The sequence below is a fragment of the Pristis pectinata genome, chromosome 26 (assembly GCF_009764475.1).
Source record: "Pristis pectinata isolate sPriPec2 chromosome 26, sPriPec2.1.pri, whole genome shotgun sequence".
NCBI classification, from domain to species: Eukaryota; Metazoa; Chordata; class Chondrichthyes; order Rhinopristiformes; family Pristidae; genus Pristis; species Pristis pectinata.
Genome location: NC_067430.1, coordinates 2,130,869 through 2,144,415, shown reverse-complemented (window position 1 = coordinate 2,144,415; position 13,547 = coordinate 2,130,869). Strand labels below are relative to the sequence as shown.

The 13,547-nt window shown below is 40.8% G+C and overlaps 1 protein-coding gene across 2 annotated transcripts in view; it reads right to left on the bottom strand.

The window, feature by feature from the left end:
- usp48 (ubiquitin specific peptidase 48) overlaps nucleotides 1-13,547 on the bottom strand; it is a 133,010-nt gene that overhangs the window by 32,728 nt on the left and 86,735 nt on the right. For both annotated transcript variants that reach the window (XM_052039261.1, XM_052039262.1), the window contains exons 14-16: nucleotides 11,608-11,750; nucleotides 5,095-5,169; nucleotides 807-931 (exon numbers count right to left, since the gene is read on the bottom strand). In XM_052039261.1, the coding sequence (XP_051895221.1) occupies nucleotides 807-931; nucleotides 5,095-5,169; nucleotides 11,608-11,750 (343 nt within the window). The remainder of the gene's footprint in view (nucleotides 1-806; nucleotides 932-5,094; nucleotides 5,170-11,607; nucleotides 11,751-13,547) is intronic.

Below are 13,547 nucleotides of genomic sequence, written 5' to 3'. Positions count from 1 at the left end.
TACAAGTTATCCAGGGATTGGACCTGCAAGGTACATACCCAGATTTACCAGCCTCAGATGCTCGACATTCAGTTCACGAGGATGAATTGGAAAGCTGGAAGTAGCCTCTGGGATGAGCTAGCGGACAGGATTTCCCTAATCCACCCTGACACAAAGGGATTGAAAATATGTGGAGTGTATAGTCCCTGAAGGCAATTGACACATGAATGGGAAACTTGAGGCCACATACTTCATAGAAGAAAGAAGAGCACAAAGGCAAAGGAATCCAAGGCTACAGATACACATGGCAAAGTAGACACTTCGGCTAATAAGATAAAAAAAAACTCATTTCCATTGGGAGAAAAATGGGGAGTTATGTTAAACTTGTATTGAACTTGTACTGTGAGCACTATACTGGCATCCTTATGGGAGGTTTTGGGGAGGGGTAGACACAGAGAGATTCTGATACCGGAAACATTGTAGTGAAGCTGGTTTGTGAAAGGTGGTAAAGTATCCTCTGTTCTGATTGTATGCTTGACCCCATCAAGAGAGGAATATGGTAGGTGGAGAGGACAGAGGCCAGCATATAACATTTTCTGATTCAAAATGATCTGAAAATAGACATTACCATGCTTCAATCAAGGACATTTTTTTCAATTGTGTAACTGATAATATCATGTAACCGGATTCCAATCTAACAAAACTGTTGAATTTTGTTGTTCTGTTCTAAGGAAGTATCCATCTCACTGTGCAAGAAAGAAATAATTTTACAATTTCGTTTATTACAATCAAAGTGAAGTTTTAAAAAAACTATGTACAGCTATTACCTGACACTGGACACAAGGCGAGTGATAATGTATGAACTCTGGTGATTTGGGGAAATAAGCCTTTAGTCTATGCCAGGTTTCATCAGAAACGAGTCTTCTTTCAGTTTCAGATGTGCATAAGTCACCTATTAAAAAGATTTGTAAATTATTCAATCTTTTTGTTCATTCTGTTAAATTGCAAACACAGAGGTTTCTCTGATCCTTAAAATCTTCAAGTCTTGTACGGAAATTCTATACTGTTCAGCTTATCACTCTAGAAACATCGTAGCTTTCATTATGTTACATGTCACAAGGTCACAATCTTAAACTAATCAAAAACAGATCATCAACACAGTTACCTGATGTATATCTGAAAACTAGATTGGATGTCACCATGGAATGAAAGTTCCCACCTCATCATCAATAAACCTTTTGACAGTGTGAGATATCAAAAGCCCTGGTAAAATTGAAGTCAGTGGGAATCAAAGGCAAATGCTCCATGTGGCGTCATACCTAGAATCTTAATAGTATACTCGTAGTTCTTGGAATGCAGCCATTTCTGTTCCGGGACATGGGTGCAGAGGCTCCACGGTGTGATATCCTAGGCCCAAGCATCTTCAGCTGTTTCAACAATGACTCCTTCGACAAGCATGTTTGCTGACAATTCAGTTTCATTGTCAACTCCTCAGACATGGAGCAACCTATGCCTGCATCCAGGACATGGATAACGTTCAGGTTTGGACTAGTGAGATAGAAATGTGACATGCCGTTTATGAGTGCCAAACACTGATCATGTTCAACAAGAGGGCATCTCACCACTTCTCATTGAGTGGCATTACCATTGCAAAATCACCCACCTACAGTATATCATTAATTTATATGACTGGAAAAACCACACATTTTAATATGTGATGTACTAACTGCTGATATTTAAAAACCAACGGCAGCATACCTGAACTTCATACACAGCTCTTGGTGGATAAAACCCACTGCTGGGGATGCCAAGCCAGAAGATTGCCTAGTCTTTCACTAGTACTACAGACCAATTCTCAATTACCAAGGAATATTTCTATTAATGACTTAGTCCATTCTAAGCAATTATACGTCTACAATAACCCAAAGCTACTTTTCAAAGCAGAAATTGAAAACGATACTACAAGATCATTTTTGTTTACAGGTGAAGGAAGAAACTTGCTCTAATTTCCTCTTACAGTGACCTCCTACAAAAATTGGACTGAACAGACTACCCTCATAAAAAGTAGTTCACGCTAAATGGTCTCGTCATTTGCTACTCAAGTCTCTCACAGCACAGATGAAGGTTATTCATCCTATCACATACATCTCGTCTCTTTTAAGGAGCAGTCATACTTAATCCTACACCATAACCCATTATCAATTACTTGTTCAATTCCATTCCATCATCAGCTCAATCACCTTTTCAGATGCCAGCTTCCAACAGCAAAGTAAAATATTTTGTGACTGGATCATTTGCAGACAATTTTTAAATCCATGACTTCCAACTATACAGAACCTCTTACTAGAGGGACTGCTTTTCCTTTTTGACTTTAACGAAACCTCACCATCTTGAAAACTTGCCTTTTAAACCTCTCTGCTTCAAGGAGAACAATACCAGTTTTTCTGAGTTCTTCTAACTAAAGTCCCTTGCCCACAGTAATATCCTGATAAACCTCCCCACATCCTTTCCAAAGGGTGGTCTCCAGAACCAGATACAATGCATCTTCCAAAGTCCAAATAGTCACTTCTGAAGCTGTAGCAGGATCTCTTTGCTTTCATATCCTGTACTTCTGTTAACCAAAATAATCTTAAGCGCTTTCTAATCACCTTATCAACCTGCCCAGCCACCTTTAAGGATTTGTATAAATAGCCATTCTGGCCTTCTTGTTAATTTACAACTTCAAAATCATATCAGTTCCCTGCTTTCTTTCCACATTAGTTTTCCCCATGATAAATCATTTAACACTTCCTCATACTCAACTCCACCTGGAAGTCTTCAATTCATTTCATTTGTGAATGTCATTCTGGCACATACAAATATCCTCATCACTATTATATACCATCATTTTTTCTTATTATCCCTACACCATCTTCAACTTTATAATTTTGCTCACCACACTGAAGCATTGTCATTAACAAAAATTGTTAACAGCAATGTATGCAAAACTGATTCATTGGGAACCTCATTGCAAACAAACTCCCAGTTTGGGAAACATCCATCCACCAATGCCTTTTGCTCCCTGTCACCAAGACTATTCTATATTCATACAACCACTTTCCCTTTATTTTCACAGGTTCAATAATTTGAAGGTAGCCAGTCAGTATTTACCTTGCATTAGCCTTTTGAAAATCCACCTATCCAACATCATTACACTGCGTGGATCAAACCCCATTAAATAATTTAATGCAGTCAGGCATGAATTGTAATAACTCTGATTGTAATAAATAAAATTGTAAAATCAATGTTCTCGATTAACTCATGCCTTTATAAATGAGAGTTAAATTTCCCCTGATAATTTTCAGTAATTTCCCTATCAATACTAGACAAACATTAGGAGTAAAAAGGTTGACCAGACAACCAAGCTCAAGATTAGTGCTCCCAACATGCATCAGCTCACATTTGCCTGAATTGAACTCCATCAACCATTTCTCAGTTCATCTCACCAAAATATCGATATCTCTCTGCAGCCTAAGACTACCTTCCACACTATCAGCAACTCCGCCAATCTTTGTGTCATCCGCAAATTTACTGATCGTGCCTCCCACATCCACATTCAAGTCATATAAACAACAAGGATCCCAACACAAATCCTGCGAGACTAGCAGCAGGTATCCAATTGCAAAAACAACCCTTTACCATCACCCTGTCTCCTATTGCCAAGCCAATTCTGGATCCAGTTTGCCAACTTGCCCTGGAATTCATGGGCCCTGACCTTTTGAACCGGTCTCCCACGTGGGACTTTGTAAAAGGCTTTACTAAAGTCGATGTAAACCACGTCAACTGCCCTGCCCTCATTGATACACTTTGTTACTTCTTCAAAGAATTCAATCAAATTGGTCAGACAGGCTCTGTCATTGACAAAGCCATGTTGGTCGTCCTGATTAGTCTCTGCCTTTCCAAGTGATCATTAATCTTCTCCCTTAGAATTGTTTCTCCCCTACCACTGATGAGAGGTTCGCAGGTCTATAATTACTAGGTTTTTCCCTGCTGTTTTTCTTGAAAAGGGGGGACTACATTTGCTGTCTTCAGAAAGATGCCATCATCCTTCAAATGGTTTATTTTTGTTAAGGTCACAATCTCAATGCAATTTCCACAATAAGCTCATAGATGGAAAAACCCTATTTCATAAATGAATGATTTTCTCAAGGTCATCAGAAACAGAAAGTGCTGGAAACACTCAGCAGTTCAGACAGCATCTGTGGAAAGAGAAACAGTGTCAACTTTCCACGTCAGAGAGACTTGGTCCAATCTCTTTCTAGAGATGCTGCCTGACCTGCTGATTGTTTCCAGCATTTATTTTTGATTCAGATTTGCAGCAAATGCAGTTTGTCTGAATTGCCTATTCTCAATGGCATTGGGGAGAGAGGTGGAGATAGCTAACTTGCTAGTTCTCTGGGTCAGTGCTTGGAGGGGTGAATGTAACAGGAAGGAAGGCAAGGCCAATTTACCCATGGGTCTGCTGGATGGGAAGGTCAGAGTGAGAAGGATGGGGCAGTTGGATGGTGGGGTGGGTGGTGGTACAGGGAAGGATGAAAGCATCTGAATCAGAAGAATGAAAGCGGGCATAATGACAGGACAAGTAGTCTTAGGAAGGGTAATGAAAAAAGGGACGAATATATATGAAATACGAGCAGGGATAATCGCCCTAAGGACCTGCTAATTTTGACATTAACTGTCAATTAAACTTAAACTCTGGTAATTAGCAGCATGAAGCACAATTTTGATTGGATAATTGCTGATTCTGTTTTCCTTACTTTTCCATTTTGTCTTATTTCTCTCTAACTGAATTGTTCTTTTCCTTTCGACTCTAACTCACCCACTTTAATACAGCTTCCGCCTGCTTGTTTGTGTTGTCAACCCATAATTCTCATTGGTTAAGGAAATATGCTTCATTCAGGTAGCAAATACGTTGTTTCATCACACCATCATCAACTGTCACACCCAGCAAGTTACCACATAAAATACCTGAACAGAAGTATGAAGAAACAAGGCAACCTAATAGGACAAGAAATGGCTCTGAATTAAAGAGGAAAGTTTATAAGAATGTCACTGCATTGAACACTTCCTACTTACCATGTGGACAGACAAGGTCTTCATTGAAATTCAAGTCTTCATTTTCTTCTTTCTCTCCTGTTATTTCATCATCTCCTTCAACAAATTACAACATTAAGTGAGTTCCTCAAAAGATATACAACAAAAATGTCTATTACGCTGAAAACATTATATGAGTGTAAGTTGAATGGTTACTTGAACAATACAAATGATGATGAACAACCTAAAATGAGGTGGAAGTGAGCTAACACAAGCCACTTTTTGAAACAAACTTTCCAAGTCACCACGTTCTACAAATGTTTTCTGTTAATGAGATCAAAGCTCATTATATCCTTAAAGAAAATCACACTGCCTACAGTTTGATTTTTTTTTAAATTAAAGTTTCTCATTCTGTGAACAAAGTTCAACTTGCATACCCCATGGGGAACTTAGTCCAACTTACACATCCAAACACACCACTTGGGGAAATTATCATTTAAAGCATTTATAATGGCTTGGTTCAAATGTTGGCACTCACTGTGGCATGCAAAAGTCTGGGCACCCCTGGTCAAAATTTCTGTTACTGTGAATAGCTAAGTGAATAAAAGATGATCTGATTTCCAAAAGGCATAAAGTTAAAGACGACAAATTTCTTTAATATTTTAAGCAAGATTACTTTTTTATTTCCATCTTTCACAGTTTCAAAATAACAAAAAAAAAGGAAAAGAGCCCGAAGCAAAAGTCTGGGCACCCTGCATGGTCAGTACTTAGTAACACCCCCTTTGGCAAGTATCACAGCTTCTAAATGCTTTCTGTAGCCAGCTAAGAGTCTTTCAATTCTTGTTTGGGGGATTTTCACCCATTCTTCCTTGCAAAAGGCTTCTAGTTCTGTGAGATTCTTGGGCCATCTTGCATGCATTTCTCTTTTGAGGTCTATCTACAGATTTTCGATGACGTTTAGGTCGGGGGACTGTGAGGGGCATGGCAAAACCTTCAGCTTGTGCCTCTTGAGGTAGTCCATTGTGGATTTTAAGGTGTGTTTAGCATCGTTATCCTGTTGTAGAAGCCATCCTCTTTTCATCTTCAGCTTTTTTACAGATGGTGTGATGTTTGCTTCCAGAATTTGTTGGTATTTAATTCTTCCCTCTACCAGTGAAATGTTCCCCGTGCCACTGGCTGCAACACAAGCCCAAAGAATGATCGATCCACCCCTATGCTAAACAATTGGAGAGGTGTTCTTTTCATGAAATCCTGCACCCTTTTTTCTCCAACCTTTCCTGCGTCCTCACCACAAAACTCAGTGTCAGAAGTTTGCAAAGGAACATGTACACAAGCCTGATGCATTTTGGAAACAAGTCCTGTGGACTGATGACGTTAAAATAGAACTTTTTGGCCACAATGAGCAAAGGTATGTTTGGAGAAAAAAGGGTGCAGGATTTCATGAAAAGAACACCTCTCCAACTGTTTAGCACAGGGATGGATCGATCATGCTTTGGGCTTGTGTTGCAGCCAGTGGCACTGGGAACATTTCACTGGTAGAGGGAAGAATGAATTCAATTAAATACCAGCAAATTCTGGAAGCAAACATCACACTGTCTGTAAAAAAAAAGCTGTAAATGAAAAGAGGATCAATTCTACAACAGGATAACGATGCTAAACACACCTCAAAATCCACAATGGACTACCTCAAGAGGCACAAGCTGAAGGTTTTGCCATGGCCCTCACAGTCCCCTGACCTAAACATCATCGAAAATCTGTGGATAGACCTCAAAAGAACAATGCATGCAAGACGGCCCAAGAATCTCACAGAACTAGAAGCCTTTTGCAAGGAAGAATGGGTGAAAATCCCCCAAACGAGAATTGAAAGACTTTAGCTGGCTACAGAAAGCATTTACAAGTTGTGATACTTGCCAAAGGGGGTGTTACTAAGTACTGACCATGCAGGGTGCCCAAACTAACTTAAGGAATGGCAGGGTGAAGGAACTGTGGGTGACGAGAGAGGTGGAACGACTTGTTAGGGAGAAGAAGGTAGCATACATGAGGTATAAGCAGCAAGGTTCAGATAGGGCCCGTGAGGAATATAGGGTAGCAAGGAAGGAACTTAAGAAAGGGCTGAGGAGAGCTAGAAGGGGACATGAAAAGGCTTTGGCTAGTAGGGTTAAGGAAAATCCCAAGGCCTTTTTCAAGTACGTGAAGGGTAGGAGGATGGCTAGGGTGAAGGTAGGTCCGATTAAGGACAAAGGTGGGAGAATTTGCCTGGAGGCGGTGGAAGTGGGCACCAGGGAGAGGGGTCTTGATGATGCGGAAGGGAGTGCTGGTAGGGGTAATGTTCTCGAGGTTGTTGATATCAAGAGGGAGGATGTGTTGAAGTTGTTAAATAATATTAAGACAGATAAATCTCCAGGGCCTGATGGGATTTTCCCCAGGCTGCTTCGAGAGGCTAGGGAGGAGATTGCTGAACCGCTGGTAAGGATCTTTGAGTCCTCGTTGTCTACGGGGGGTGGTGCCGGAGGATTGGAGGGTTGCAAATGTTGTCCCCTTGTTCAAAAAAGGTAACAGGGATAGGCCAGGGAATTATAGACTGGTGAGTCTCACGTCTGTGGTGGGTAAGCTGTTAGAAAGGATTCTAAGGGATAGGATTTATGAACACCTTGAGAATCATGGATTGATTAGGGACAGCCAGCATGGCTTTGTGAAGGGAAGATCTTGCCTCACAAGCCTGATAGAGTTCTTTGAGGAGGTGACCAGGAAGATTGATGAGGGCAGTGTGGTGGATGTGGTTTACATGGATTTTAGTAAGGCATTTGATAAGGTTCCCCATGGTAGGCTTCTTCAGAACGTCAGAGGCCAAGGGATCCAAGGAAGCTTGGCTGTGTGGATTAGGAATTGGCTTGCATGTAGAAAGCAGAGGGTTGTGGTGGAAGGAGTGCCCTCGGATTGGAAGGCAGTGACTAGTGGCGTCCCGCAGGGATCGGTTCTGGGACCTCTACTTTTTGTGATATTTATAGATGACTTAGATGAGGGGGTGGAGGGCTGGGTTAGTAAGTTTGCAGCCGACACTAAGATAGGCAGTGTTGTGGATAGTGTGGAGGGCTGTCGGAGCTTACAGAGGGATATTGATAGGATGCAGAGCTGGGCTGACAAGTGGCAGATGGTGTTCAATCCGGAGAAGTGTGAGGTGGTACACTTTGGAAGGACAAACTCCAGGGCAGAGTACTGGGTGAATGGCAAGGTACTTGGCAGTGTGGAGGAGCAGAGGGATCTGGGGGCTTCATATTCACAGTTCATTGAAAGTTGCCTCACAGGTGGAAAGAGCAGTTAAGAAGGCAAATGGGATGTTGGCTTTCATAAGTCGCGGGATTGAGTTTAAGAGCCGCGAGGTGATGATGCAGCTTTACAAAACTCTAGTTAGGCCACACTTAGAGTACTGTGTTCAGTTCTGGTCGCCTCATTATAGGAAGGATGTGGAGGCATTGGAGAGGGTGCAGAGGAGATTTACCAGGATGCTGCCTGGATTGGAGAGTATTGAATATGAGGAGAGGCTTAAGGTGCTAGGGCTTTATTCACTGGAAAGGAGGAGGATGAGAGGAGACATGATAGAGGTATATAAAATATTGAGAGGAATAGATAGAGTAGACAATCAGCGCCTCCTTCCCAGGGCACCAATGCTCAGGACGAGAGGTCATGGCTTTAAGGTTATGGGTGGGAGGTTCAGGGGAGATGTCAGAGGGAGGTTTTTCACCCAGAGAGTGGTTGGTGCATGGAATGCACTGCCTGGGGTGGTGGTGGAGGCAGATACATTGAACAGGTTCAAGAGCTTGTTGGATAGGCATATGGAGGAATGTGAGATAGAGGGATATGCAGGAGGAAGGGGTTAGGTAGTGTGAGGGTGGTCTGATGGACGGCACAACATGGTGGGCCGAAGGGCCTGTTTTGTACTGTATGGTTCTATGGTTCTATGGTTTTATGCCTTTTGGAAATCAGGTCATCTTTTACTCGTTTAGCTATTCACAGTAACAGAAATTTTGACCAGGGGTGCCCAAACTTTTGCATACCACTGTATATCAGCAGCTAAGAGCTTCAGCTCACATCAACAGACAGTGCAGACTGACTGAAGTTGGTAGAACCAATTTTCAGAAGTGAGTATAAAATGCACTCACTACAGTGTAGCATGTTGTGCACTAGTGAGATATCAAGTTTCTTGTTACCTGATTCATCTGAAAGAGACAGAACTATTTAGCACTTGGGTTGTAATCTTCCTCGTGGTCTCCTTCACACAGCATTCAATTACCTCAGATCACTTACACAACGGAACCACAGCTTACCCCTTAGACAGAGCACATGCATTCTGTCTGAAGGCGCCACTTTTAGCTTCCTGTTGCTTGTCACTTTAATTCTCCATCTCTCTTTCACTCTGACCTGTCTGTGGCCTTCTGATCTGTTATTATGAGGCCCAATACAAGCTTGAGGATCAGCACCTTATCCTTCATCGGGGTATGGTGCAGCCATCCAGACTCAATATCAAATTCTCCAACTGCAGGGTTACTCACCTTCTCTGCTTGCACTAGAACTGGCCATTTCAGCTGTAAGTCAACCATCTGTGATACCAGCTGGTTTTTTTTCATTCTATTAATACAGCCTGACATGCTGGGCATGTCCCTCAGACACATTATGCTTCTTAATTCATAATATCACTGTCCTATTATCTCCATCAACCCATTTGACTGGGGACCTTTAAAACCTATCCTCACAGCCACCTGAGCCTCACGGATAATCCCTTTGACCTACTCATCCCTACTCAATCTTCTCTGCAACTTAAAACTAATTTGTTTTTCCTCTTCCCCAGGATCTTTGACCCAAAAAGTTAACTCTGTTCCTCCTTCCACAGATGCTGCCCAATCTGCGAGCCTCTCCATCATTTTGTTTTGCTTCAGATTTCCAACATCTACCCGAAAGAAGCACCAAAACCCTATCTATATAATCTAACAAAGCACTGGCAAGCTGAAGGAAATTGTGCTCCTCCTGGGTTTTGCTCCGCTGGGTCTTGCTCCACTGGGTCTGGATTGCCCAACATGATATCTGTTAGTGTTAGTTGCAGAATGTAATTTGAGAGAGAGAACACTAGCTGTAGCCAGGGAATTAGGTTGATTACATTAACAGAGTCTAAAGGTTCTGAGCTCTGTGGGTGTAAGGTATCTATGAAGAAGAATTGTGCCATACTTCTTGTTTCTTCTTGAAGTGAAAGAGAAGCCTTTACTTTTAATATTTTTGTGCACTTAAATTGTATGGACAATTTTTAACCTACTCTTCCAGTGGAAAATCAGTGGACAGGCAGTTGAAATGCCTGTAGAAACACCCCATGATCTCATTTCTCTTCCTGTTCTTTTAAGCTGGCAGCCAGAATCCCTTTCAAAAGGTATAGCACACTCCTTTCAGTATGTGGCTCAGTCTCTAGTCATTGAGGTCACTGAAGTCTGACTGTAATTTTAATGCAAAATCTCCATGAGAAAATGTGATGGGTTCACCTTGTAGACCAATGGCAGACAGCAGACATGGGACAAGAAAGGAGAATTATTTTTAATATTTTTCTGTTTCCTTATGAATCAGGAGAAGTGTTCTTCTGCTACCCACAAAGAAACCATGGGACTCCCATATGCCAGGTTATCCTCTCCTTCCTCTGACCACATTGCATTTCTGAACTTCTAAGTACTTATCACCTCCAGGCATCTGGCAGAGTATTCTGGAGTCAGTCACCTGTTCCTGTTCAACAAATGGTTCCAAGGGCAGAAGGCCAATTCTGTATTTGTCTCAGCCCCCTGCATGCATGGCTTGCTTCTGATGTCAACATGAGCTTAGGCACGCTTAGTACTTCATACTTATTACCTTCTGCAATGCCAAAATTCAATGTTGTATTTTGAAACTTATCATCCTGCAGCTTGGAATGAAGATTATACTATGACTGAAAGACGTGATGATGGTGTGTTGCAGCAGATTTTAGTTGTGCCATAGCATGTCCCAGGTACATGATTTGATCTTAATTACCCCACCACCCTAATAACCCACCATCACCATGCCTTTCAGCTGCCGTTTTGTTTATGGCTGACAAAACAAAGCAGCTAAGAGGCTACAGAAAACCTCAATGTAATCAAGATTTCCTTGAAGGAACTAAGCTGTGAGCAAAGCTTCCACTCTGTAAAAGTGCATAGATGGAATCAGGTAATTTCAAAAATGAGAAAAGTAAACTAACAGCTCTGCATTGAGCTTAAGGATTTATACAAGATGCGTGTCTTCTAGTACCATAAATTTAGGGGTATGATTAGCATTAAATGCCTCCAGAACCCAGTCAAGACAGGACAAATTCCCACAGCATCTGATGCTGTACGGAGTCATCATGAGGTTGTATCCAATACAGATATATTGCAAAAGGCTAACATACAACAGTGATGTCATTTACAAATTTCCCACAGGAAGGTGGCTTTGTATTTTTTGAAGCATCCATTTCCTCATTTCTCCTCATCACAAACTTAATTAGGATAATCCCCTTTGAAAAACTACCTTTGGCATGCAGATTGTTTGGACCTTCGCCATTGCTCTTCCCATCAGTGCGATCAGAGTCATCCTCCTTTCCATCCAGTTGATCAAGTGCTAGTTGGCGCCAACTTCGAAGCGAAGCTTTACCCACCCAGTATCCTTCATGGCTAGGAGAGTTGCACAAATTGAAAACTTGTCATGTTTTCTTCAGTTTCAATAAAACATCTAACCATTAATTCTTAAAGTAGATAACTTTGTAAACCTGACAGTTAATACTATATTGGATTCAAACTGTTTTGGGAAAAAAAAGCATTCTGCAAAATTGGATCACACAAGATAAGCCTTCAAAACAGAGAACAAAAAGGCAGAAGACTTTTATTTAAGTAGAACATAAGATAGTGTTATTTACCCTGCCATACTCACTCATTCGGAAAGCAATAAGGTGCAACAGTGTCCCTACTAATTACCAAATTTGCTCAATTTTTATTCCACTGAAAGCATTGGAATGAGATCATGTAGGGGTTTGTTAATGGGCAAGTAACCTGCTGTGCAAAATTACCAATGTGATGAAGTTAAAATTTACCTTCATATATACGCTGTTTTAGTTTCACTGAACCGCTTGAACAAAACTGCCAAAGATAACTGAATAGGTTTCTGCTCTACATGCTATTCTTATACATTCATTAATCATCTCTCCAATTGATTGTTTTGCCCAGCTTGTACTTCTATGGCCACAGAAAAATGGAGAGTAACGTTTGTGCCCTTGCATAACTGATTCCTGCCTAGTATTTATGAAAGATATATTCCAACGGAATAGAAAAGTTAAAAATTCTGCATACAACAAATAAATGTCACATGACTGTTCTGAGTCAAATGTCAGCATGGAAGAACACAATTTAAACATTTGTAATGAGAAATCTCAAAAGATGTGGACATTGCTATTACAAATGGGTCACATCTTAAACCATCAAAAAAGCTTAAATGGTTTTGGAACTGCGTATTCTAATGCCCTTAAAATACTCTCTCTAAAAACAAAATGTATTTCATACCAACAGCAAATGCATTGATATCTCTTAAAATATTCCTTCCAAAGTTTCAAGATGTCTTGCTGCCTAGACATTTTTACCGCAATTGTTACAATATGCTGAAAAACACTTCTGCACATTCTGAGTGAGTACAGTTTGCAGAGCCTCCCAACAGGTTGAAAAGTAGATGTCTGCAGCCTCTGATGCTGAAAGTATTAAAGAGCTTTGAAGTACAGCTTTACTTAGCTAGTCATGGATTGAAGTCACACACAGTTGAGCATGTCATTTAGGCCATTGTTTGCAATGATAAATAACAACATGTGCATATTGGAAACTATGATGTAGTGAAACTACATTTCTTGCTCTTCCATTTCACTCATAAAAGGTTTCATGACATAAAAAGTTGTGTGTGAGAAAGAGTATTTTGTGAGCTGCTTTGGTGAAAATTCCAGATTTCAAAATAATTAAAAATGGATTGAGCAGCTGTCAATATGACCAATCAGGATGGTGTACAAAAACAAGGAAGCCTTGCTCCAGAGTACTAATAAAACCATATCAGGAACAGGGAGCATAGTTTTGATAAAGGTCCTTTGTCTTCCACTGTTCAGGCTCCTGTGGAGGCACAACAGACAACAATCCATGACTGAAATTGGAATGATTTTAGTTCAGGAGTAGAGACAACAAACGTCTCACCTGAAATTCCTTTTGTGTAACAAATAATTAATTTTAATTTGACTGTTTTTTTGCCTTTGTATTGATCAATTATGCAAATGAAAAAACGAGCTTCTAATTCTTGCAACTTGTTTGAAAGATCAGAACAATGGCCATCTTAGCTTTGTCAGCATAGCCTTGGAAGGTACAGTGCAAAATTCTTTATAGATGTTATCGGTAGAACAGAGAACTAGAACAGGGAAACAGATCAAAGAACGGATCTTGGTA